This window comes from Eschscholzia californica, unplaced genomic scaffold (genome assembly GCF_041429995.1).
Source record: "Eschscholzia californica isolate CP2 unplaced genomic scaffold, dmEscCali1.0.p SCAF_5, whole genome shotgun sequence".
In the NCBI taxonomy this organism is placed as follows: domain Eukaryota; kingdom Viridiplantae; phylum Streptophyta; class Magnoliopsida; order Ranunculales; family Papaveraceae; genus Eschscholzia; species Eschscholzia californica.
Window position 1 is genome coordinate 4,633,379 of NW_028238472.1, and position 27,772 is coordinate 4,661,150.

The following is a 27,772-nucleotide window of genomic DNA, read 5'->3' on the forward strand; positions in this document are numbered from 1 at the left end:
GATAACCGAAGGAGAGCATTGTATGATTTTGTTACCCAAATATCTACCGCTATTGGTTAGAATGGTTACCAAATTAGTTTTCGGGTTCGAGGACTCGTTGGAGAGGGAGATAAAAAAAAAAAGGTTTGGTACCCAAATATTGGGGTAAGCCGTAAGCTCAACTTTTTGAAGGTAGTAATCCAATCAGACTCTCTAACTCAAGTTTTAATGAGTGGAATTTAGTAACTTGTCAAAAAAAAAACCCAGGAAGTTAATGGCATCCATAACCACAATTCCATCAACCTCTTGCTTCTCTTCACATCACCAGCAAAACCCCAGTAAAAATCTACTTTTTCTTCAAACAGACCTCAATGCTTCTCTTCGCCTCAAACCCTTTCCAAAATTCTCTCTCTTCTCATCGATTTCCAGTTCTTCAAGTTCAAATAGAGCTTCCACATTACTCCACAATTCTATTATTGATGATAAAATAGACTGTAACTCAAAAATCAGAAGCTTTTGTGAAATGGGTAATCTTGAAAACGCCATGGATTTACTTTGCCACTCTCCAATTTCTCATATTGAGGTGAATACTCTCTGTTCCTTGTTGCAACTTTCAGCTGAGCTTAAATCACTTAAACATGGTAAGAGAGTTCATTCTATTGTTAATTCATCTGAAATTGGTTTCAATCTTGATGGGATTTTGGGTTCAAAATTGGTATTTATGTATGTGAGTTGTGGTGATTTGAGAGAAGGAAGAAGGGTTTTTGATGAGATTAAAAATGAGAAAGTGTTTCTTTGGAATTTACTCATGAATGAGTATGCAAAAATTGGGAATTATAGAGAGTCTCTTTATTTGTATAGACAAATGAAAGAGTTAGAAATTGAACCAAATTCTTATACTTTTTCTTGTGTTTTTAAGTGTTTTGCTAGTTTAGGTAGTTTCAGAGAAGGCGAAAAGGCTCATGGATATCTATTGAAATTAGGTTATGGTTGTTATAATACTGTTGGGAATTCTCTAATTACTTTCTACTCGAAGTGTAAGAAAATCGAAAATGCTCGTAAAGTGTTTGATGAATTGGATGACAGAGATGTTATATCATGGAATTCAATTATTCATGGGTATGTTTCAAATGGTCTTCCGAAGCAAGGGCTTGAGATTTTTTGTGAAATGATACTTTTAGGAGTTAGAGGGGATTTAGCTACAATGGTTATTGTTCTTCCAGCTTGTGCCGAAATGGGGATTCTTTTGATTGGCAAGGCGATTCATGGGTATGCAGTAAAATCTCAACATTTTTCGAAGGAGATAACTCTTAATAATACTTTATTAGACATGTATTCAAAATGTGGAGATTTAGGTTCTGCTGTACGTGTTTTTGAGAATATGAGTAAGAAATGTGTTGTTTCATGGACATCGATGATATCGGGATATGCTCGAGAAGGGAAGTTTGATGAGGCGATCAAATTATTTCGAGAAATGGAAAGAGAAGGTATCAAACCGGATAAGTTTACAGTTACAAGTATCCTTCACACTTGTGCATGCAATGGATCACTCGATAGTGGTAGGAACGTTCATAATTATATCAGGACAAATAACTTGCAAACTGATCTTTTTGTTGCTAATGCTCTCATGGATATGTATGCAAAATGCGGAAGTATGACAGAAGCTCGATTAGTTTTTGATCAGATGGTTGTAAGGGATTCGATATCGTGGAATACCATGATTGGAGGTTATTCAAAGAACTTGCTCCCAAATGAAGCTTTCGATCTTTTCATGAAAATGAAAGATGAGCTTAATCCGAATAGTGTAACAATTTCCTGTATTCTTCCTGCTTGTGCAAGCTTATCAGCTCTAGAAAGAGGTCGAGAGATTCATAGCTATGCACTGAGAAATGGGCTTAGCTCGGATCGTTATGTAAATAATGCACTTGTTGACATGTATGTAAAATGCGGGGCACTACCAATTTCACGTTTGCTCTTTGATAGGTTAGTGGAAAAAGACTTGGTTTCATGGACAGTGATGATTGCAGGTTATGGAATGCACGGTTGCGGGAGAGAAGCTATTGCTACGTTTAATGAGATGAGGGAAGCAGGAATTAAACCGGATGGAATATCATTTATCGCGATTTTGTATGCTTGTAGTCACTCAGGATTACTAGACGAAGGGTCAAGATTTTTCAATATAATGAAGAATGACTACAAGATTGAGCCGAAGTTGGAACATTATGCATGTATGGTTGATCTTCTTGCCCGTGGTGGACGATTAACCAAGGCATACAAGTTAATTACAACAATGCCAGTTGAACCAGACTCAACGATTTGGGGTGCACTGCTTTGTGGATGCCGAATACACCGAAATGTGAAACTTGCAGAAGAAGTTGCAGAAAGAGTTTTCGAACTTGAACCAGAGAATACAGGATATTATGTACTTCTAGCTAACATTTACGCAGAGGCGGAGAAATGGGATGAAGTAAAGGAAATGAGAGAGAGAATTGGTCGTCGTGGTTTGAGAAAAAATCCGGGTTGTAGTTGGATCGAGATAAACAACAAGTTTCACGTCTTTGTTGCAAGGGATAGATCAAACCCACAATCGAAAAAGATTGAGTTGTTTTTGGAAAGAGTAAGAATGAGAATGAAGGAAGAAGGGTGTTTTCCAAATAAGAGATATGCTTTAATCAATGCAGGTGAAATGGAGAAGGAAGAAGCTCTTTGCGGTCATAGTGAGAAGTTGGCTATGGTATTTGGAATCTTGAATTTACCACCAGGAAAAACGATTCGCATTACGAAGAATCTAAGAGTGTGCGGTGATTGTCATGAGACAGCTAAATTTATGTCGAAGATGGTCGGGGAGGAGATTATTTTAAGAGATTCAAATCGGTTTCATCATTTTAAGGATGGAAGATGTTCTTGCAGAGGTTATTGGTGATTCAAGAATGAAGGCTGTTTACCTCATGATTGAATTTTCATGACTTCTATTCTCTCAGTAGGGAGTTCTATAACAAAAACACTATTGATATCTCTACTTATGGATCTGGCTCGTGTTGGATTCCGAGGCTCGTGAACCACATAACTAGGCCCGTGCGATTGGAATCTTGATGTGATCTTCATGGAATCGACGTAATTAGGTCAGTTTCCATTCACATCATTTTTTGTATATTGTGCAGAATTCTGTCCTAATGGAGACGATTTAAGAATTGATTGTAGTAAAACGGGAAGAGTGTTTACATTATCGGAAAACGTTAACTCCTTAAAAGTAGAAAGAATTTATAACTTATCATGTTCCTATGACACGTTAAAGAGACCCATTCTTTGTCGACAGGAAAGTGAAGAAGATAAATTTATCCGAAATTATTTTAGTGTCCAACTTTAAAGATTATACAGTGATATCCTTCGCTTAGTTCCCATAGAGGAAAGAATTATGAGGCGGAATGGAATCACCTCTTGTCGTGGAAGTCTGGTCATAGAAAAAAAAATAAAACCTCAGCCCATTGGAAAACTTAAAGTAGCCTAAGCAATAGGTTAAATAAACTCGTATTTTGTGATAAAAATAACCACAAGATCACAAGTCTATGTAGTGTAGATCTAGGCAAGTACGGATCAGTCCTACAAAGATACAATCGAAAATTTATTGAAACCTAAAACTAGTGAAAAAACAGAACTTTGTATATGATGAGAAAACAAAACAATAAAATAAACAGAAAACTAAATCGAACTAAATTCATATGAGAATTAAAAAGTCTAAGCTTTAGAATCCACAACATAAAATCACTTTTACAAACAAATACAATAATTAACTAATTAAATTCTTTTTTTATAACTTAGAACTTAATATCATATTTAAGTTCCAGAATATTATATTAGTTCAAAACGGATAAACCAATACTGTAGCCCAGTCCACATGGGGTGCAAAGTGCAATTACTGAAAGCAAAATATTTCCACAAATCTTACCACCCAACCCCGGCGAAACAAGCCCACTCTTGGACTTGGAAAGCGATCAGTAAACAATTCAATTTTATCAATCCCCTTACTATTTGGGAAGTTCACACCGGTGATCACATAAACATCTCGAATGATTATTTGATCCCTAATAAGCCACCCCCTATTCAAAATATTTATAACAGTAATCTCAAGACGGTTTCACAACTTATTAATAATAACCATTGGTGTGCTTACTTACTCAAGAACACATTTGACGATAGGTCTTTCAGAATTATCACTTCCATCAAAATTGTTAACAAAGGAACAAACTCGCTCAAATGGACAAGTTATTATAAGGAAAGAATTTCTCTATTTAATTTTTCGATCTGAGACTATCTAGTTCACACTTTGTTTAGTTGAACTATTCCTTAGACCAACTTGATAATTATTAACTCATTCATTAGGAATCGGCTTTGGACAAATTTTTAGGTCTAAGTTCAAGAGTTCTACGAGACGAATCCAATGATTTATCTTGCTACTCATTTGGACTATGGTTGCCCACTTAAAATCACGATATATCGTCCCATCTAATATCTAGCTTAGGTCCGATTCGAACAAATACATAAGCCAAGAAAGGTATATTCTATAGAAGATATTTATGATTCCTCTGATATCACATTTATTGCATATGAACCTTAAATTTTTGTAGATGCAACAAGAGATGCAGACATTGAAAGGGGTGGATGAAGAACATAAAGTTAATTATTAAGAACGCTAGCTAACACATTGGAGTTGTTGCACAGTTGGAAGATATTTAAGTAGTCTGAGTTCAAATGGGTCTACAAAGTATACTGAAGATAACTAAATACACTGTCTATGAGCTTATTCTGACATCTGACTCCTAGTCCTCATACGGGTTTTGGCCTTGATGGACTGAGGCGAAGAAACTCAAGCCTTCTGTCGAGAGTCTAGTGTTTTTGATGCATCGATTTGTCGAAGAGTTAATCGGTTGAAGGTCAAGCTTTTGGACGCTTTTGGGGAGTTCATATCATCTAACTCACCTCCTTTGTCACCGTGAACAAATTGCCAAGTATTGGCTAAAGTCCAGTTTCTGTCGCAAGATCAAATAATTTTGATTTGCGGACCGTACAGGGTCATACTTTTTGACCTCGCTTTAGGCCACAAAAAAAGCGACCATGTTGCTAAGTTAAATAAATATTTGAGTTTGTCGAAATTAAATAGAAGTCAAGGTCGTCAACTGCCAGAACCAACGGTCACATCTTAAATTTAAGCCAGCCATACAAATCAAGCATTAAAGAACTTGCCCTGATCCCAGCCTGGCTTGAGTTAGTAGTATGAAATATGAATTGTTCTTGTTCCATTTCCCTTCTCATTAAACTAACAGGAGAGAACTCTTTTGATTTCTACCATTTTGATTTTCATAACTAGTAATCACATAGCTCCCATGCTTACTAATAGTCTCTGGTCACTCATCCTAGTACTACTACTAACCTTAGGCTACTGTTATCCGACAGACAACACCAGTACCATTACTCCTTCCCGATACATCACCGACCCTCAATCTCTAACTTCCCCCGACGGAATCTTCAAACTAGGCTTCTTCAATCCTGGTAATTCTACGAATAGATATGTCGGAATTTGGTATAACAAAATTTCAGTTTGTACGGTTGTTTGGGTTGCTAACAATGATAAACCAATATCCAACTCTTCTTCGGGTGTTTTAAAGATCGCAGAGGATGGAAATCTCGTAGTTTCAGATGAGTTGGGGAATTTTTTCTGGAGTACAAATGTTGTTAATATCACTACCAACAACACTGTTGCTCGGCTATTGGATACAGGAAATATTAATTTGGTCCAAGCTAGTGATGAAAGTGTAATATGGCAGAGTTTCGATCACCCTCAAGATAACCATCTACCAGGCATGCAAATTGGTATCATGGAAACTGGCAAGGTTCTGAAGGTTAGATCATGGAAAACCCAATTCGATCCTTCTCCCGGAAGATTTTCTTCAGGAATTGAGTTTCCAAATAGTCCTCAGATGACCATATGGAATGGATCTAGAACCATATGGCGAAGTGCTCCGTGGAACGATATGCGCTCTGTTGGTGGGTTTTATATAAAAAGAGATACTGAAAAAGGGGCTTTATATATAACGTTAGTTTTAGACACCACTTCTTCTTTGTTAAGATTCAAATTAGATCCTCTAGGGAATGGATCAATACTTACTTGGAACGAAAGACAAAATGAATGGAGCAGCATATTTTCATCGAGAAAATATGATTGCGATAGTTATAATAAGTGTGGTTCTTTCGGAAGCTGTAATCTTGTAGACTCACCAACTGTATGTAAATGCCTCAGAGGGTACAGCCCCAAGTATAAGGATCAATGGAATAAGAGAATTTGGTCGAGTGGGTGTGTGAGGAACACAAACTTTCCCTGCCAGAGTAGTGAGAAAGAACGCGATAAATTCATCAAACTCGATAGCATGAAAGTACCTGATTTTCATAATCGGTTAGACGCTCCATCAAACGTCAATGAGTGTGAAAAGGAATGTGTAAAGAATTGTTCATGCTCAGCTTATGCATACGAAGATGGAATTGGGTGTATGTCATGGGACGGGAACTTAATAGACATAAAGAAGGTGCCTCCTGCAAGAGGTGCGGATCTATACATCCGCTTATATCACGAAGAACAGGGTAAGTACTCTCTTCAATGGATTCATTGAAAGACCAGCAAGTGTTGGTTTCTCATTTTTCAAATTCAGTCCAAATCTATTCCTCCATTTGCTCCTGCGCTCCGACTGATGTGGCGGCGTCTCACTTGATCTTGGAGCAAATGTACAGAGAATATGCTCAAGTGAGACGTCGCCACATCAGCCGAAGAGATGGGGGAGGGAGCAAATAGAGGGACGAATAACTTTTTTGCCAAAATCTTACTCGAATCTGATGTAGGAATGTTCGATTTTTTTTTCTTTCCTATCACAATTGAGTAACTGAAGATGCCCTTTGGGAATTTTTGTGGCAACTCCGTACAAATTTTTTGTTTTGCAACAATTTTGTAACACTTTGCAATACTTTGCAACACCTTGCAACAGTTTTGCAATACTTTGCAAAAAATATTAGGTTTTAACTAAACAAATTACAAATTTTAGATTTTTAACAAAAAAAAAAATATAACTTGTCTTTTAACAAAAAAAAGTTTAAAATTAAGTCTTCAATCCAATTTTCTGTTTTTTTTTTTTCAATTTTCTGTTTTTTTATGGCTTGTGCATCTAATCTCTAGATTGAATTAACTCTGGTTAGAGTTAAATTTGGGTTCATTTGAGTTGGACATGGAATAAATCTAAACTAATGGGTCATTATTTGAGATAGCATAACCATTATGTCCCTAACTAAAATAAATTGGAGTCCTACAACTCAAATTCAGAAATATCAGATTCAAGCAATCACGGTGAAATTACCAAACAAACCATAAGGAAAGCAATGGTAAAATCATCAAAAGTTTATAGAGTTTACATCAAGGGTACAATAATATACGAAAGATAAATACAAGTACGAATAATACTAAAACCAACTCAATCAGCATCTTTCTCCCTAGTATCTTCCCTTGGCCAGTTATTGGGTGGGGCACCCATCTTGATCGGAACCAAGCGGTTTAGTGCGGATATATGCAACCAGATCAACATAGCAAAGATGGTAGGTCTGAATAAGACCAGAGTCAAGTTTCTCATGAATGAAGTGTCGATCAAGTTTGGTATGTTTCGTTTGTTCGGGAAAAACTAGATTTGCAACAATGTGCAGAGCTACCTTATTGTCACATAAAACCTGAAAGGTTCTGGAACATAAATGCGAATTTCTTGAAACAGGTATTTCAATCATTGAAGTTGAGTAGTCAACTAAGCAAGCACACGATATTCCGAATCAGCAGAAGATCGGGAAATGGTAGGTTGTTTCTTGGAACGTCAAGACAACCAACTTTCCCTGAAACATGGTACAAAAATAAGTGGTATAGCGTCGTTTGGTAGGACAACTCGCTCAATCAAAGTCAGAGAACCCCGAAACTGTTAAGGTACTAGTACAGGGAAGAAGAATCTCATAATTGAGTGTTCCTTTCAGATAATGAAATACTGAAGTGGCGACATCCATAAAAGAAAGAGCGTGGATGTTGAATGAACTAACTTAGATAATTCACGGAAAAACTAATATCTGGAGGAGTTACAGTGGCAGAGAAGGCACCAGATGAGATGACCAAACGAAGTAGGGTCGTCCAAAGGGGAATCGGTAGTAGGCAACAATCTTAATTTCCATGGGATAGGGGCATGGTTTGGCGTCGAAAGTCTAGAATTTCGAATAATGTCCAAGGTATATTTTCGTTGATGGTATATTTTCGTAAACATAGAAAATACCCTTGGGAGATCTAGAGACTTGACCAAGAAGGTATAGGAGATGCCAAAGATTCTTAAGAGAACATGTTTTTTCATGTCGGCACCGAAGAGAGTGATTTTCGTTGTCATTTGTACTCGAGATGATGATGTCATCAACATAGACAAGGATGAATAGAGAGATATATATGACCATTAAAATAATGAAAAGAGAATGGTCGGATACAGACTGGGAAAAACCTCAACCCTTAAGTTAGAAGAAAATCTGGCAAACCATTGTGGAGAAGCGTGCTTCGAACCAAATAAAGATTTGTTCAAAAAAGAATCTCAATTACCACTAGTTGTACCAAAACCGGGGGGAGTGGTCATATAAACCTATTCATCCAAGTGACCTTAGAGAAAACATTTACGATATCCAACTTACGCAAGGACCATCCGTGGATGAAAGCGAGCGATAAAAGAACTCAAAAAGTGACTAATTTCGCCACAGGGGCAAAGTGTCGTGATAATCAACAGCTTCAACCTGAGTGAAACCTTTGGCGACAAGCGTTCTTTATAACATTCAATGGAACCGTCTGATTGATATTTTAGTTTATAAACCTATTTACATCCAATGAATTTCTTTCTACTTAATATGCTGAGAAGTCAAAGTCCAGGTATCGCTGGCTTCCGAAAAAGAAATTTACTTGGCCATGCGGTTGCACCAGGCAAGAGAAGCAGAGTGACTTTGTAAGTCTTAGCTTCCTCCGTCGTCATTAAAAAGGTGAAAAAATCGGGAGAGAAGTTATCAAATCACACTAGGCGAATGTGGGCTAGAGTCGGATGACGAATGTGTAGAAGCGTCAATGAAATTATCCAACTCCTTGAGGTAGACTCTCAGAGACCTGGTCAGCAGTAAAAGGTAATAGAGACACTGATAGGTCGGAATCAGGGATGACATCATCACCAAAGTGGGTGTAAAAAACTCTTCCGGGCGAGAAGTGGTCTTTGCAGGAGGATTTTAGTCGATAGGTCCATCCAAAGTATCTTCAAAGGAGTGGCATTTTGTGAGTCTGAAGAATCAATGGAGACATATGGATATGGAAAAGTATCTTCAAAGAAACGAGCATTATGTGAATCATAGAGAGTTTTACTCTCAAGGTCATAAAAATATAACATTTTGTGGCAGAAGGATTTCAAACAAATAAGTCCAGTTTTGTCCGTTTCTCAAATTTGTTTCAGGTATCAATGTTATGGGTGAAACTTAGACAACGGACCACCAAGAGGGATTGATAATCCGGGGGTGAATTATACAAAATGGCTGTTGTAGGGAAGTCGCCCCGAAAAGAGAAGGGGTCAGCTTGACAACCCAAAGTCGAGCCACATTGAGCAAGTGACGATGCTTGTGTTCAACGACGCAGTTTTGTTTAGGGCTGGAAAAATAACTTCGTTGCTGAATAATACCATTTAACTGGAACAACAATTACGAGTCTTGGGATAAAAATTCTTCCCATTATTAGAACAAAGAGTTTGAATAAGATAAGTAGTGGGTGGTCATGAGTATGAAGAAATGGACTGAATGGTTTTTTTTTACACTGTTTAACCGTGAAATTAAACAAAAATGCGAGATAGGCCTCCGTTCAGGTCTACTGAGAAAAGTCTTAAATATTGTGAGGAACTATTTTTTATGAGATAAAGATGAGACCAAAAATGGTCCCCAAAATCATGAAGTGGTGTATGGTAAGAGCCCGAGGGGAGTTGTCAATTTGAGGCGAGCGAAGCTTCGTAGACAAGGCTCGTCCCTATCTCTAAAGGGGCGTAAGCACTCCACTCGTTCGTAAGCACTGAGCGAGCAAGCAAGAAGCTATGGCGAAAAGCAACGAGCGGAGCTTGAAGAAGCAAAGCGAGCATATCAGAGAAAGCCGTAGTAGCAGCCTATTACGTTACGTTTTTCAGGCCCCGCGCGCTAGCGCCCCTATAGAGTAAGGCTCTTCCGTTATCAACGAAACCGAAAGAAACACAAAAAACCCAGTGCGTTTTGTATAGATCGAGACTTGTAGCTTGATTCTTTACTCATTCCATACTGGGAAGAATTGCAGGATATCGTTCGATAACACTTCTTCCTATTTCTCAATGATATCCGACGATCAAGACAATTCCCGTGAAACTCTTTCATTTCATAGAAGTGAATTGTTATTCTTACGAAGCAAATAGCATTTCCTATTGATTTGTCCTCTGGACTGGACCTATTATGATTCTGAATTATTCGTCGCTACGCTGTTCCCAAGGACTAGTAGAATCAAAATAGCGAAATTCTTAGGTCATCTCGATGGGTTCAGAAACCACACGTTTCTCTGGATCATCATAGCGTACTTCCACATCATGATGTACTAATTGGAAAAGAAGAGTACTAACCAAAGAACTATCATTAAAAGGCAACTTAGATTGTTTCTCCATAGAGAAAACAATACAGTTATCTGAATGTGAAAAATAAACTTAAAATGTTTAGAATTAAAACGCAATCGGTATACACTAGGATGTTCAAGGCGACAATGCCAAACTTCGTGCCACCTATTTATAGAAAGCGCATGACAAGTGCTACGCAAGTAGTAAAGACATCCGAGTTCATCAGCCTAACCAATCAGTCTAATCGCCGACAGTGCCGGAAAGGCACAATGAGAGGGATTAAAATAAATTGTGCAATTAGGGAATTTACTTACCTAACTGCGAGAAACCAAGTTAAATGGAAAGTCTGAAATGTGATACACATTATCACTGAAGGTAAAGTAAAAAAAATATTTATTTTAGGGTTATTTTTCAAATAGCCCCCAACTTTGTGACCGGTTTTCTGCCTAGCCCCCTACCTTGTCAAAAATACCCAGATGACTCCCCTTTTTGAGTTTCCATTATAACAACGTTAACTAGTCATCAATTCTCTCTCCTCCATCTCATCATTTCTCTCTGTTGTCTTCACCGGCAAAGGTCGCCGGCCGGTGACTTTCAAACATTTTTTATTTTATTTTCTCTCTCCTCTCTCTCTCTAATTTTTTTTTTTATTTTTCTCTCCTCTCTCTTTCTCCCAATGCTCCGGCGAAGGGGTTTCCCTTCGCGCGGAGCTAGGTCTGTTTGTTGAACAGATTGAACATAATCTGTTCAACAAACATACATAGATCTGTTTGTTGAACAGACTTCCCATTTGCCGGAGCATTTAGAGAGAGAGAGAGGAGAGAAAAAAAAATTTTAGAGAGAGGGAGGAAGAGAAATTAAAAAATAATTTATGTTTAAAGGTCGCCGGCCGAAAAATTTGCCGGCCGGCGACCTTCGCCGGTGAAGACGATGAGATGGAGGAGAGAGAATTGATGACTGGTTAACGGTGTTATAACGGTAACTCAAAAAGGGGACCATCAGGTTATTTTTGACAAAGTAGAAGGTTAGACAAGAAACCTGTCACAAAGTTGTGGGCTATTCGTGAAATAACCCTTTATTTTACCTACACGACCAACCAAAAATCTACATTTATTCTGTATGATAAGAAGTAAAGACACTGAAAGGAGATACATGATTAGAAGCACCATTATCAATGATCTAGGAAATAGAAAGTGTGAGAAAAACATTAACTGTCAAGAGGGTCTTCCTTGAAAGCTGGTAAGAAGAAGTCTCGTGAATGTTCAACAAAAAAAAAAAAAGAAGAATCGTGAATGAGCAACATATTCTTATCTTAGTCCTATTGAGAAATAATTGGGGCACCCACCTTGCATGTATACGATAACAATTAACTGCACAGACACACATCGACCAAAGGAAACTTGTGTTAATTATCTATTCAATCCTAACAAAATCAAGTAAACTAAGAAAAACTTTAGGAAATAAATAATCTATCAGAACACAAGAGATATATGTGGTTCGGTTGGTGAGACCAGGTCCGTGGCTGACATTTTTGCGGCCCTGTGCCAAACTTTAATCAAGGCCCATTTGTATAAGAGTCTCATAACTAAATAAAAGTCCTTCAATTCGTATAGAATTTTACAAAATGTAGAGTTTTGATTTTCTTTGCACAATCTAAAATGAAGATTTGAAAGTTAGATGTTTTTTTCTGTTGAAATGATTTGAAAGTTGGATCGATAGAGAAAATTTTTAAAATAAAAAGATTACATGGAAGTGAGAGACGGTGAGAGAGAGTTGGTTGTTACAACTTCAAAAAAAAAAAAAGATGACTTTAGTGGGAGTCGAACCCAAGACGTATTGAACACAAACCGTGGAACCTATCCACGGTTTAGTGTTTTACTAATTCGGCTGCTTTAAATTATCTTTTAAACTAGACGAAACATATTACCATAGAGAACAAAATGGGCCCTTGGGGTGGGGGGCCAGTGCGGGCGCCCTGCCCGCCCTGGCCCATCCATGGCCCTGGGTGAGACCTACTCTACGACGACGACAACGCGATGATTTCCACTATTATAATCAAACACGTTACACAAGAAATTCGTGAGAATTCGACTCTTTTCGACTCTTAAGATATCCTTAGGGTTTTAGTTTATATAGTCACTAAAATCCTAATGTCACTGACACACGGCCTCACTGACTCTCTCCTTCAAAATCCAAAATCTACATGGATACCACTTACATAATAACTCACATAACACGGAACCTTGTCTTGGAGTCTTGCTTCGCATACCAGATATGTCTAAGAGTCCTGTTTCCCGTATCAGCTAATTTCTAAAGGATAACTTGAGTTAGTCAATGTAAAATCTTCTTTTAAAAGTTTGTAAAAGGGAACTAGGAGTCATAACTATTCCTGAGTTGTGGTGGTACCTTTATTCTTTTAATTTTCGAAAAACTATTTATACAACTCTTTTTTTTTGTTTTGTTGAACGTCTATTTATACAACTCTGTTACAACAAATATACAAGAAGATTTTTTTTCTCCGGGCATAGTTGATTACTTCATTTTCATTTTGTTATTTTTGAACTTCTAAGTCTTGTAGAAAAAATAAGTGAGCACGAACACTGAATATGTTACATAATTGTTCTATGTTTATTCTATCAATAGAAATGTTCTTTATTTTTTTGTTTTGATTAATGAGTTTGTTTTAACCAATTAAGTTATATTTCGTTTTGAAATACAGATCAGACGAAGAATTCCAACAAAATGATAACCACCGTCACTCTTGTTCTGGCCGGAACGCTTATCATCAGTTTATGCTCATACTTCAGTTGGAGGTGGATACTAGGGCATCGAGGTGACTCCTGACCCTAGCATAGGATCAATTTTTTATTTGCAACAGGTAATAAACTGATCTAAGGTGCATAGGTTGCACCAACCGAGCTATAAGCTGTTACATCACAATCCAAATCCATCTGCGAACTAGTATTCTAGTGGGGGAAATGATAGAGTGAGTAAGAATTTGGTACCTAGAGGATGACATGTTTCCTCTTTTGGAAACAAAAGAGGTCTCCACGGTAGTCAAATTTTGAAAAAACTGTCTTTTAGTGATTTTTAGTGTACTCCACGTCATTATGTCATCTTCTAAGTCACCCTCTAAGTCATTGTAGCATCTCCCTTTTAGTGGTGACGGGGTTAATTCCGTTTTGGCCCCCGATTTGTGACCAACTGGCCGTTTTGGCCTCCAATTGTGTCCGACAGTTCGTTTTGGCCCCAAATATTTCCTAATTGGCCCCAAATTCTTTTCAATCTACCAATTCTAGCCCCATGGCATTTCTGTAATTTATTTATTCCTTGTCCACCTCATCAAACAATTACAACATCACCTCTGTCCACCTCACCCATCTTCTCCGGCGAAAACTTGCCGGCCGGAAGATGGCGAAAACTTGCCGGCCGGAATTTTTTATTCCGGCCGGCCAACTTTACCAAAAAAAAAACTCCCTTTCTCTCTTCTTCTTCTTTCTCTCTCCTCTTCTTCTTCTTTCTCTCTCTTCCTCTTCTTCTTCTTTCTCTCTCTTCCTCTTCTTCTTCTCTCTCTCTCTCTCTTCCTTTCTCTCTACCTACTGTCCGGCGAAGGGGAGGATCCCCTTCGCCGGACGTCTGGTTTCCAGACCGACGTCCGGCGAAGGGGATCCTCCCCTTCGCCGGACAGTAGGTAGAGAGAGAGGAAGAGAGAGAGAGAGAAGAAGAAGAGGAAGAGAGAGAAAGAAGAAGAAGAGAAGAAAGAAGAAGAGAGAGAAAGAAGAAGAAGAGGAGAGAGAAAGAAGAAGGAACGATTTTTTTTTTTTTTTATGTTGAAGGTGACCGGCCGGAATTTTTATTCCAGCCGGTCACCATCCGCCGGAGAAGAAAGGTGAGGTGGAGAGGAGGTGGTGTGATGGAGGAGAGATAAGGTGAAGTGGAGGAAAAAGAGATAGGTGATGTGGCTTTTGTATGTTTATTTTTTTTTTCAGAAATATTTCTATTTTGGCCCCGAGGATAATTTGGTAAAAAATTTGGTCTTTGGGGCCAAAACGAACTGCCGGACACAATTGGGGACCAAAACGGCCAGTTGGTCACAAATCGAGGGCCAAAACGGAATTAACCCGTGGTGACGACACTGTGTATGCCAAGGGGGCCATGGCCCCCCTGACCTACATAACTTCTCACTGTTGAGTCAATAGTAAGAAGTAATTTTGGGACCATAAGTTTATTGCCCCCCACCCTACCCTTCGCACATCAAACAAAATCAAAATTAAAATACAAATTAAAGCTCCCAAATCTCATAAAAAAAAAAAAAGTTAAAGCTCACAGAATATCTGACACCTAGGTCAGGTCCTAACTCCTAAACGTAGTGTGTAAATTTCCTCTTTTAGGCTATTACTTGATATTTGGTTAATTTTTTTACTTATCGAAAACTTTATTTAATTCTGACCTGATCCGAACAAATCTCGACATCTAACACGACACACATCAGATGTTGATCACTAGAATATATGTTGTTAGAAGCGTAATAAAAGTTTTGCAATTAATATTTCATTGTAATTCCTCTTGATTAATTTGAAATTTCTCAATCACCCCTCGGGGCTTATAATGAAATTGTGTATTGTCCTCTCCTTTGTTCTTATTTGGACCGTTAATCATTAACGGACAGTTAGACATAGAGGTGGCAGACAATCTCATCACAAATTGGGTGGAGTAGTAGCGCCGTATGAAAAATCCAAGTCTTTTAACAAAATATTGTGAAATTAAGTTTCCGGGAAAAAAACCACGAAGAGTCACGTCAAACTTTAAATTGGTTGAAGCGACAGAATTTTGTATATTTTGAGTATTATTTTTCTATAACTCCGAATTTTTCGGCCCCCATCGACTAAAACTTCTGATTAGGTGTGTTTCTTTATAACACTCCATTATTCGTTTCCACCCATAGGCTTAATAGTCAATCAAAGTAGAACTTGTGATAAAAAGCTTTTTACAACTCAATCACCTTCCATCTGATAGATAAATAATATAAGAAGAAGAAGAGTATTTATTGAGATTGATGTTTTAGCTATTACACTTGAAACATTTATACAGACTCTATAAGAGAACACTAATAATATCCCATTCAATGTGGAACTATTCATCTAAGATATCTCATATATTCTGTAACACTCTAACACTCCCTCTCAAACCAATGTACTTATCAAGATATTGATAAGTACAATGGTTTGCTACAATAAATCCTTACTCATTACAATAACATCTAAAAACAAAATATGATAACTTAAGTGCAAAACAACTTTTGGTCTTCTCTTGTACTTCATTGGTCAATGGTGATTTGGCTTCCTCCATAATACTCCTAGTGTGCAAAACCATGAGTCTGTGTAGATATCACTTTGATAATGTCTCAATTTCTTTCACTACCATGAGTCAGTGTGCAAAACCATTGTCCAGAAGCTTGCTTAAGTTCACATATTGACTTATGTCTGAATTTGTCTTTTAAGAATCATTTAGGATGAAGAGACTGTTGCTTCTAATCTCGAATTGCTCCTCACAAACTGGGTGGCAAAACTGTTGCTTTATATTTCACCTTTGATTAATTGCTTGTTTGGAGTTACCCGTTTAAGGCGAATATGTTGTTTTATATAGGCTCGTCTAGAAGACTGTGATGAGGCAGCGTAGATCCACCGTCTTGTAATGACACTAATATTTCGTAGTCATAGGAGATTAAACTTCCTTCTTCAAGTTTATCCTTTATCTATGAAAGATTGCGATAAATCAAATTTCCTTGTTCAAGGACATTTCGTATTTTAGATGGATTGTATTACCGATCTTGTAGAGTTGGTGGGTAATTTTCCTTCCCACGAGATTCTTATGTCTCAAGTTATTCAAGTAGTTAAGATATTTTCTGCCCAAGATCTTGGATCAGACTAGGGTGTATAGGTTAGGAACGTATTAGACACGCTTTTAACCCCTCATATTTCGGGATGAAGGTATTGGCCCCACTTCTACAAACCTCCTTTACTTTTCCAAAATCCAAAATATGCCAGATTGTATTTAGAGATAGCAGTGACTCGAAGCCTAGGGTATTCGTACCAACCCCCCAATTCTGGGATTAAGGGGCAGAGCTCTTCCAGGTTCACCTCCGTAGTGACTTGACACAGGTTAACCTATTGAGTTCTTAATCTTTTCTTGACTTATTGACTAGTCAGCTGAGAAGCAATAGTTGGATCATCAGCCTTGGCCATGCCTCCCCTAAAATAATAGAGATTTTACATAAAAGTAATTTAATTCAGTTGACACAATCCCGTGGTTCTAATCTATTTACTCCGTGTCAAGTAAGACTTATGGAACTGCTTTTGATTTAAATAATAAATGAGCTTCGACCCCCATTGTTGGTTCTACTGATTATTTTCGTAGATGATTATAGTAGATTCACTTGGTTTTATTCCGTTTGCCAGAAAAGAGATTTAGGTGCATTAGGAAACTTTCTAAAACACCAATTAGAGTTACCGCCTAAAAGCAACCGAGTGGTTCTCGGTTTCGTGAGTCCCACCGGCATCACCTTTATTAAAAGTGAAGTTTGTTGGTACCTATTATTTCATGAATCTTATAAGGATAAGATGTAAAAGTCTATAACCCGTTTCTATGGTATAAGCTTGTTAAAACAATGTTGTCTAAGAGGTACTAAGAAAGTTGTGAAGATTAGTTTAAGAACATATGTTCATATTGAAAATGGAAAATAATCTTGTTTCTAGAGACCACAAGAAGTAAAAATTCTGATTTTCTTCCTCTACAATTTCATCATTATATATACAAATATATCTCTTTTAGAAACAGGAAATTGGACCGAAGACCCAATTTTAAACTATTTTTAGTTGAAAAGACAAGTTATATATTTTCTTTTGTTAAAAACTCAAATTTTGCATTTTTTTTTGTTAAAAACTCAAATATTTGTATTTTGTTTGGTTAAAATCTCAATTTTTTTTCTAAAAGTGTTGCAAGGGGTTGCAAGGCGTTGCAAAGCTGTTGTAAGGTGTTGGAAGGCGTTCCAAAGTTATTGTAAGGTGTCTCAAAGTTGTCGCAAGGTGCTGCAAATCAAAAAAGACTCGGGGAGCTGAAGACTGAAAAAATTTGACTAATCCTTTCTAACCAAAGTCCAAATGTTTTAAGAAGTTTAGGCCAAATTTCCTGACATTTCTTCAAAATATATTTATTACAAGACATAACTATTAGAACCTATATTTAAATGGGGAATTTGGCCAAAACTCCCTAAGAAATTATGACTTTGGTTAAAAAGAATTCATCAAAGTATTTTAGGCTTCACCTCCCTGATGGCAATTATGTAATTTTCAATTTCAGTAAAATGACCAACCTAACCCTAGTCTAAGAAAATACCTTGCAAACACTTTGCACTGCCTTGCAAACACCTTGCACTGCCTTGCAGAGCCTTGCAAACACCTTGCAGAGCCTTGCAAACACCTTACATGGTTTTTGCAAACACCTTGGATAGCCTTGCAAACAAATTGCAAAGCCTTGCGAACACCTTGCAGAGTCTTGCAAAAACTTTGCAGAGCCTTGCGAACACCTTGCATGACTTTTGCAAATACCTTGCACAACCTTGCGAACACTTTGCAGAGCCTTGCAAAGCTTTGCAAATACCTTGCAGAGCCTTGCAAAGCTTTGCAAATACTTTGCAGAGCCTTGCAAACACCTTGCAGAGCCTTGCAAAGCTTTGCAAATACCTTGCAGAGCCTTGCAAACACCTTGCAGAGCCTTGCAAACACCTTGCAGTGCCATGCAAATGGTTTGCAAATTAGTTTTTGAATTGATTTAACATGAAATTTGTTACAAATTATTATATTTTGTCTAATAGAATGTTGTATCGAAAAACTAGCTAAAACCCCTACAAATTCATAATAGTCATTTTATAAGCTCTAGCACCCATCATTTTACATTTCTTCGAAAAACTTCCAAAGCTTTCATGAAATTCTCAATTTGAACATAAATACCAATTATGATTGTCCAAGAAAAAATATTTCTCATAGGCATTTCATCTAACAACTTTATAGCTATTTCAACCAATCTAAGTCTTGTATAACCAACTAACGTTGCATTCCAAGCAACAACATCTCTTTCAAGCATTTTATCAAACACATTGCTTGCATCAACTATACTTTCACAACTTCCATATAAATCTAACAAATAAGTTTTAACATAAACATCAAAACTAACAAATTGTCATCCATCATTCATAACTCAATGAAAATAAAGCAATGAAGAAGTTGAATTATACCTTGAAACACTATCAATTTCTCCTTCCATTGAAAGTATATAAAACTTTCTCTCTCTAGAATTTAGAACCAAAAACTAAATCAAACCCCTTAAAAGCCTCTTCAAACAACAAGCAAATAGATTAAATCACCAAAACCTAAAAACATCAACCTATCTTATAGCCAAAATCGATTCAAACCCCAGAAATTCTAATCGGCGTCGACAATCCAACTCGGTTCGGTCATGAGAAAAACTCAAATTTTTGATTTATTAGTTAGATTATTACTAGGTATTTCTAATTGAATGAAGGGTATTTTTGACTCTTAAAAAGTTGGTGCCTTTAAAAATGTCCTTCAAGCCTATTTTTATAACTTACTTGGGGCCTAGCTAGTTAAAAAGATGGGTTGTCTTTTTAACAAAAAAATACTAGAAATTGGGCCTCCGGCCCAATTTCCTGATACAAAAATTTTCAAACTTGAGGAGCTAGAAATGGCTACGAATAACTTTTCTGAAGCAAATAAGCTTGGTCGAGGTGGTTTTGGTCCAGTATATAAGGTAGCTAGCTGTCATTTCCTGCATTCTTAATCTCCATTAGTAGAATTCTTAGAATTTGATTTGGAACGTTTTTACGGTTCTCCTCAGGGAATACTGTCCGATGGACAAGAAATAGCAGTGAAACGGCTTTCGAAGACCTCCACACAAGGGTTACAAGAGTTTAAGAACGAAGTTTTAGTAATCTTAAGACTCCAGCATAGAAATCTGGTTAGACTCTTGGGTTGTTGCATTGAGGGCGAAGAAAAGATGTTGATTTACGAATACCTGCCTAACAAAAGCTTGGACTTCTTTCTCTTTGGTTAGATTTTTTTTACTAATGTTTTCCGAGATATGTGGATATAGTGTGGAATTGCTCTTCAGATCTTAATAATTTCATACATAAAGTGTCCAATCCAGTAACCCAACTCTTAACTTTTTTATATTGATTTGTATATTGGGTTTATCCGATTAGATTCCAGCAAAATGACAATCTTAGATTGGGGAAAGCGATTTCAAATAATTGAGGGGATATGCCGAGGAGTTCTTTATCTTCACAGAGATTCTAGATTAAGAGTCATTCATAGAGATCTCAAGGCAAGCAATGTGCTCTTGGATGAAGATTTGAACCCCAAAATTTCCGATTTCGGCATGGCAAAAATATTTGGAGGCAATGAGCTCCAAGCAAATACTCTAAGGATTGTTGGTACATAGTAAGTGATATTTTCAATCTTACGATGCTAGTTTTGTAACTTCACATTAAAGTATTAATTTAACTACAAAACGCAGCGGCTATATGTTTCCTGAATATGCCATGGAGGGAAGATTTTCAGAAAAATCAGACGTTTTCAGTTTCGGGGTGTTGCTATTGGAGATTGTAAGTGGAAGGAGGATCAATAGCTTCTACCACATGGATGAACCCCTAAGCCTTTTGGGATATGTAAGTCTTCATGCTTTTTTTTTTAAAATATGGACTACTATTTACGTTAGTCATTGCATGGCGTTATACATCATCAAGATGTGATAAGCACGATAACCGCTGAAATTAAACTACGAATGAAAAAGGCCTAAAGCCCAACAACAAATTAAAGAGGCCTAAAAGCCGACTAACTTATTATTTATACCTTTAAAACCCAAATTCAATAACCATGACTTCCACCCCCTATGGAAATCGAACCTGGACCTCCAGGATTTTGGAGTTTATGTCAACACAATTAACCACTTGGGCAACCAAGTGTTGACGTTTTCATGCATTGTTACTGAATAGTTTTATAAAGTTTTTCCTTTTATTCGAACTTAAGTAGTGTTTGTTCGCTATACATTTGAATCCGAATCCTAATTTGACTATCAACATGAACTAATGCATACTTTTATCTCTGATAAAAGGATATTTTGCAACAAGTTGTGTGAAACTATATAACCCGAGCAGTCGAACTTTTGGATGGAAGGAAGGCCAGATAGAGAGAGAGTGAACCCGAGAGTTAAAGAAGAGATTACAGAGATGGAGAAAAGTAATTTTCTCATTAAGATAAACGATCTAGTTACAAGTAATTATACGGAAAAAAAACTGGGGTAAATTTTTATATAACTATATATATGTTATTAACAAAGATTGAGACTTACCAAACAACAAATGTTGTGTTAATCCTAAACTAACAGCCGAGTGGCCGGGGCACCGCCTTGATCCATATGGACTGGATAGACGATCCATAAATTCGTAACGCTCCCCCTCAAATTGGAGTTGAAATGCTAATGATCCCCAACTTGCCAATAATCTTGTAGTATGCGTCAACACCAAGTGGCTTTGTAAAACTGTCGACAAATTGTTCAGATGCTGGTGAAAAGCGAGGGATAATAAGATGGGATTTGATCTTTTCACGAACCAAATTATAATCTATTTCAAGAATTTTTGGGTTTATAGTCCAAAAAACGGGCTCTAATAAGACATTTAGTCCTCTCTAATCCTATAAAGGGTTTCAAAACCAAAAAAAATAATATAAATGGATATCTAGTCCATTTGGTGTCATCTAGAGAAAAAACACAAATCCCTATAATACCAAATAAATCATAATTCCTAATCTAACCTTCCTCATATATTATAACTGATTTATCTTCAAAATCCATAAGGATCTTCTTCCATTTTTATCTCCCACATTTTCTCTCCAATCACGTTTTTAAACAAAGAAATATATATTATAACTGATTTATCTTCAAAATCCATAAAGATCTTCTTCCATTTTTATCTCCCACATTCCCTCTCCAATCACGTTTCTAAACAAAGAAACGTGATTCATTATTTTCAGTAACCGAAACCTCTTTATTCTCTCTCTCTAAATCCGATTCACATAACAAAACCTCCATTAAACTCAGAAATCTTGTTTCATCTTCATTAGATTGTTTTTCAAAGATTCGTCTTCTAATCCAATACACAAGCTCAGAACTCCATTTCCATTTATGTCTCTTCATATCAAGTTAATCAGGTAAAACATAAATCAATATAAGTTTTTGTGATTCCATTTCAGTTTATAGTAGTTGATTCTCTCTCTCTCTACATCTTAATCTACTGAAAATCTTCCATTAAAACAAAGAAATTGTTTCATATTCATTAGAGTTTTTCAAAATCAGTTTCTTAATTGTTTTTCAGGTAAACAAAATTCTTCTTTAATGATTCTGTTTCAAATCGAGTATGTTATTATTGTATTTCTCTCTCTAAAAGTTTCTTTAATGATTTCGATATTGATGAGATAATCCTTCATTACTAATTCCTATAAATCGAGTATACTTATTGTTGCAATCAATCATCATATCAGATATCTTTAGATATGTAGTTTAAACCTAATGATATTCGTACTTTTTCTTCAGATCTGGTTTTCAATCCGTACGGATTTATGAAACGTGGTTTTTTCGTATGGTTCCTCATAACAGAATTAACAGTACATGTACTTTATCGTACATTTTATGCAAACATCTCCCGTACAATGTTTTTTCAAAATGAGAACATGATATATGTTTTTCTGACAAATTATATATACTTTATCACGAATATCATGAATATTATATGGAACATTAATTATGCTTTAATCTCAAAAACAATACTCGTTTCATTGTTAGAACAACTTCGCTTATATATGTAAATCCCGTGTACTTTGAAATAAATTACATATAATTTACGTAAATGTTCATGTAATTTATTGTACATAATATACTTTTTTATATAATTTATATGTATTAATCTCTCTCCATTTGTTATCACAGATGGAGTTCCAGGCAGAATCATCAAATCAAAATAAGCAAATCAAACTTGAAATACCCTTGTTCTTGTTACTTGACTTTTTGATTGGCTCCTCGAAATATTTCATAAGAAATGCACACTTGAATGGATCTTGATCATGATTCCTTGGAAAAGCCTCATATTCGGCCCCCTCCATTAGCATTCCAAGCAATAGGGCAACATGGATGGACACCATTATTAAACAAGAGAAGATTTTGTACGTTTTTTTTGTAACGGAATGTAAACGATGTGTTATGTAAAAGAAATTATGTGTAATGTAAAAGAAATTATGTGTAATTTACTGAACAAGACCCAAATACATTTGATAAATTACGTTGTATACTTGACAAATGATGGTCTATTCGTCATAAATAATACATAATTTACGTATTTATTTCATAATTTGTATTCGATGAGTATTTATGTACGAGTAAAAACGAAAACAAATGCTGCTTTAATGTTCCCAGAAAAATATACTATATCCAAAAACAAAAGTTAAGTGAGAGAAAGTGACATATATGTTTTGTATATTATCCCCCAAATCACGCTAAATTGATCCTAGATTATATACTATTTCCAAATCTGAAAGTTAAGTGAGAGAAAATTGTTTTGAATCGAAAAAAAATTTACATAATAAGATAGCGAAAATTGATTTGGTTTCCAAATCTGTAAAGAAGAGAGAGAAAATTGATTTGGAAATATCCGTGGTGATGACGTATTGGTTTTGGTTAGGATTTTGGTTTCTGATTGATTCGGATAATAGGAAAGAGAAAATTTGATTTCCAAATCTGTTTAGAGGAGAGAGAAATTATGATTTGTTGCTAATAAATCTCCATATTTTTGGCTAATAAATCTCCATATTAAATTTGTAAAGAAGAGAGAGAAAATTGATTTGCAAAAGTTTGGATTTTGTTTCTAAATAGATTATAGAAGAGAGAGAAAATTTCGTGACAATCTATCCATTTTTTCCTAAATTTATCCTAAAATCAAGGTACATTAAACCGTTTGAAAATTTTGCCCGGCCTCACATATTAAAATCCCGCGAAAAACGACTGGGACATGGAAGGAATTATGTAATATATATTAAGGGTTTTTAGTCCCAAGAGCAAAAGGACTAAAAATCCATTTTTTGGGAAGATTGGACCCTAAATCCTTTTTGAACATTATTTTGGGCTATATACCCACGGACCCCTATTTCAATATGCTTGGTGCGTTCATGGAAGACCGAGTTATGAACATTATGTGAAGCTACACAATTATCCAATGCACTAGCATTGGAGATGAGTGAGTGATACCTAGATCATGAAGGAGATATTTGAGCCATTGAAGCTCACATGTTGGAGTCAGTGAAGCCCGATATTCGACTTTAGCTTAGGATCTAACGATGGTGTGTTGTTTCCTAGACTACCAAGAGATCGCACTTAATCCAAGCATAGTAAAATATGGTGGTGGAACGTCTGGTGGATGGGCATCCTGCCCAATAAGAGTCGTTGTACCCAGATACAAGAATCGAGCTCCCTTTTCAAATGGATCCCTTAAGATATCAAAGAACTCAATGAGTCGCATTTATAGAGTTAAGTTATTAACAACATATGTAATGTCAGGACAAGTGACGGTTAGATAAAAAAGACGACCAATGACATGACAATGTATCGTCGAATCAGGGAGGGGGATTCCATCCGTGGCACTAAGGCATAACTTTTGTTCTATGGGAAACGATGAAACGCGTGAAGCAGTGAGGCTAGAATTTTGCAAAATATGAAGGTATATTTTCATCGGCGTAGATGATATACCTTGTGAATACACGGAGACCGCGATCCCTAAGAAGATCGGAGTCAACCAAGATTATCGAGGGAGATGGTACTGTCGAGGAAAGGCTTGAGAGGGATACAGTTATATCCAGTGAGATGTGATTTAATGAACACCATAGGGGGGGGGAATCCAAATGATGAACATCAAATAGAGGTGAGGATTGGGGGTTGATTGGTGTGGTATTTTCAATTGAAAGATCACTCTATTTGTTGATGTCAAAAAAATTCAATCATTTAATCAGTCAGAACCTTGAGGTTGTTATGCTGGATCTCGCTCGATTGATAAATATGCTCCCGCTCCTGCTCTTGAGAACGTGGGGGAAAACCTGCAAGGAACTCGAAAACTTCTCCAATGCTCAGATAGTCAGATTGTCCTTGCAGTTTAAAGAATCGAGTATTGAGTGAACTTTTCTGGAACGTGCCTTCTTCGAGGTGATTTGATACCCTTTTATAAGATGCTTTGGACCGACTGTGATAGACGGTGAAGATGAGGCGGTTCAGATCCAACATCTGGGATTGAAACTACTCTTCGGTAGTTCAGAGATTTAGGGTTTCCCCTTTGAGTTTATCTCTTATATTAGATATTTAGAATCCTTGATAGATATGTTTCCGAGTTGATAGATCCTCGTGGAGATATTTCCTCCTTGGATACTCTTGAAGCTCAAGTTAGGTAAAATACTCGAGATCTTTGCCGACTGAGATCTTTGATAAGGTCCAAGATTAAATCGGTAAAAGTGAGGCACGCTTCTGCCTCCCCTTGTTCAGGGATTAAGATATTGATCTTGCTTACGTGGACTTCCCTAACCTTCTCGCGAATCCCAAGACATGCTTGGTCGTATTTGAGGCAGGACAGGCCTGGTCGTATATGAGGCAGGACATGTCTGAGGCTCCCAAGACGATCGTGCCAATCTCACGATTTAGGGCTTAAGTGGCAGACCTCTTTAAGCTTGGCGATCCTGTTGCCTTGTTACGGGTTGGCCCGTTGGATTTTCGTTCTTTTCTTAACTTATTGACGTCAATCAATTGATGATCATTTTTGGGATCATCATGATTATTGATGAAATGAGATGGTTAAATAAAGTTGGCAATATAATAGATCAAACAATTCAAATAATTGACACTTATAACATGTGGAACTATATCGATCGAATGAAGGAAAGATACAGAGACTAAAGCCTAGAGTTAAAGGAGAGGTAAAGAGATAGAGAAGAGAGATTTTCTCATTAAAATTAACTATAGAGTTGCAAGTATTTGTAAGCAAAATCATGGGTAAATTTTGATACAACTATATATGATATTAAAAAGATTGAGACTAATCTAACAGTTAATGTTGTGTTAAGCCTAAACTAACAGCTGAGTGTCGTGTCCCTGGCCCCAAGCATAGTTAAAAGTTGGGGCTCCATACGCATGTTAAAAAAAACTCTTGATAGTATTCATAAGAAGATTTGAACCTTTGACCTCTTGCATTTAATCTAAATCCTTAACCATGGGCTACAAGTAAAACTATGTTGTACTTTTGTTTAGAATATATTTATCATTTTGAAACCGACATACAAAATTCAAGCATATGACGCCCTCCATTACGTTGGGGTCCAAAGTGACCGTTTTGGTTGCTTTGGTCCGGGCCGCCCTGCTAATCTACTAAAGAATTCAACATCTGTGTCTTTGTTATTATTTTCAGGCATGGAAACTCTGGAAAGAAAATAAGATGCTGTCATTTATTGATTCAACATTGTCGACTGGACCGAATTTAGAGGGGGAAATCATTAGATGCATACAGGTGGGTCTTCTTTGTGTGCAGGATTTTGTAGAGGATAGACCAAGTATGTCCACAACACTCTCCATGCTCACCGGTGAGATTGCAACTCTCCCTACTCCAAGGCGACCAGCATTTAATCAAATAGAAATATCTTCTGATTCAAGTTCATCTCAACAAACCCATAAAAATTATTCCCTAAATAATGTAACTATTACTGACGTTGAAGGTCGTTGAAAACATTTTGGTGCTTTTGATGTCATAGTTTCAGATAATTTTATTTTCTCTAATGTAATACATGTTTTTGTCAGAATGGAATAATCTGTCCAAAATAGTTATTTGGGACGATATGACTTAAGTGATCTCCAACGAAATATCTAAATGCGCATTGACCTACAAGTTCCATGAGTTCAATTCGACATTTGGATTGTTGTCTATCTTATACCCGCTTTTGTAATCAAATATGGCTAAAATATACCGTGTAACGCTCATGGTTCAAATGCTATACAAACAGTTTTGCTTGTACTCTTAGAGGCAACACCGGGTGAATTGCAACACCGGGTGAATTAAACGTTAAAACGTAAATACTATCGAATATCTCTATGATTCTATCATTACTATTGAAAACACCTGAGCCATAAAACTCGATAGTTGAAAGATTGTGTTGAAGCTCCATGAAGGAAAATCGTAGTACCACGCCAGTTGTCGAAAGTTCCTATATATACACACTTGGACAATCACAATCAAAGAATTTTAGGACAACATTTTTCGTTCTCACTGGTGAAATTGCAATTCTCCCTACTCCAAAGCAGCCAACATTTAATCAAACACAAATGTCGTCTGTTCCCAGTTCATCTCAACAAACCCATAAAATTTAAATCATAACTATTAGTGACATTGAAGTTAGTTGAAAACATTTGGTGCTTCTGATGTCATGGTTTCAGTAATTTACTCTAATGTATTACTTGTTTTGTTATGTTAAGTTTGTGGTCATCCAATTCAAAACCAATGGGCAATGAGTGGAGAAGACCTATATACTCTATTCTTTGTTGCTAGTTACCCTTCTCTCATGTGAGACTATTCTCACATAATACAATCTAATATAACAATGGTGTCATGGGCTTTAAGTCCAAACTAGAACTCGAAAAGAGTTTGAACAATATAAATTCAAAACCCAAAAGAGATTATACCTCGGTTAGATGAGGAAGAAGAGGGAGCTGAACAAGAAGAAGAGGTTCATTACAGTCTTGCGAGGAACAGAGAAAGGAGACAGATTAGGCCACCTCAGAGGTAGACATGCCGAATTGGTTGTATTTGCACTTAGTGAGGGATAAAACATTGACAGAGGTGAACCATGCACCTATCAAGAACTTATAAGGAGTTATGAGTCTTGGCAGTGGTCTTTTGCCATGAGTGAAGAGATTGAACCTCTTTGTAAGAACCGAGTTTG

At 36.7% G+C, this 27,772-nt stretch overlaps 2 protein-coding genes across 2 annotated transcripts; both read left to right on the forward strand.

Annotated features, from left to right (window-relative positions):
- Window positions 1-26,634, forward strand: LOC147536463 (G-type lectin S-receptor-like serine/threonine-protein kinase At1g11300). Its single transcript, XM_086641319.1, has 8 exons — window positions 1-3,101; window positions 4,605-6,612; window positions 13,402-13,515; window positions 19,345-19,508; window positions 19,596-19,806; window positions 19,960-20,197; window positions 20,274-20,424; window positions 26,248-26,634. Exons 2-8 carry the CDS (start codon window positions 5,361-5,363, stop codon window positions 26,557-26,559), a joined length of 2,442 nt encoding a protein of 813 aa, XP_086497445.1. The 5' UTR covers window positions 1-3,101; window positions 4,605-5,360; the 3' UTR covers window positions 26,560-26,634.
- Window positions 254-3,229, forward strand: DOT4 (Pentatricopeptide repeat (PPR) superfamily protein). The gene is made up of 2 exons (XM_086641307.1): window positions 254-2,995; window positions 3,053-3,229. Exon 1 carries the CDS (start codon window positions 254-256, stop codon window positions 2,900-2,902), a length of 2,649 nt encoding a protein of 882 aa, XP_086497433.1. The 3' UTR covers window positions 2,903-2,995; window positions 3,053-3,229.
- Window positions 26,635-27,772: the final 1,138 nt, after the last annotated feature.

Excerpts from the sequence above, each read along its gene's own strand:
- LOC147536463 (XM_086641319.1), top strand. The coding sequence starts at position 5,361 with ATGCTTACTAATAGTCTCTGGTCACTCATCCTAGTACTACTACTAACC. Across the intron at positions 6,613-13,401 it reads CTTATATCACGAAGAACAGG|ATCAGACGAAGAATTCCAAC; the intron begins GTAAGTACTCTC and ends TTTGAAATACAG. Across the intron at positions 19,509-19,595 it reads GTTTTGGTCCAGTATATAAG|GGAATACTGTCCGATGGACA; the intron begins GTAGCTAGCTGT and ends GGTTCTCCTCAG.
- DOT4 (XM_086641307.1), top strand. The coding sequence starts at position 254 with ATGGCATCCATAACCACAATTCCATCAACCTCTTGCTTCTCTTCACAT.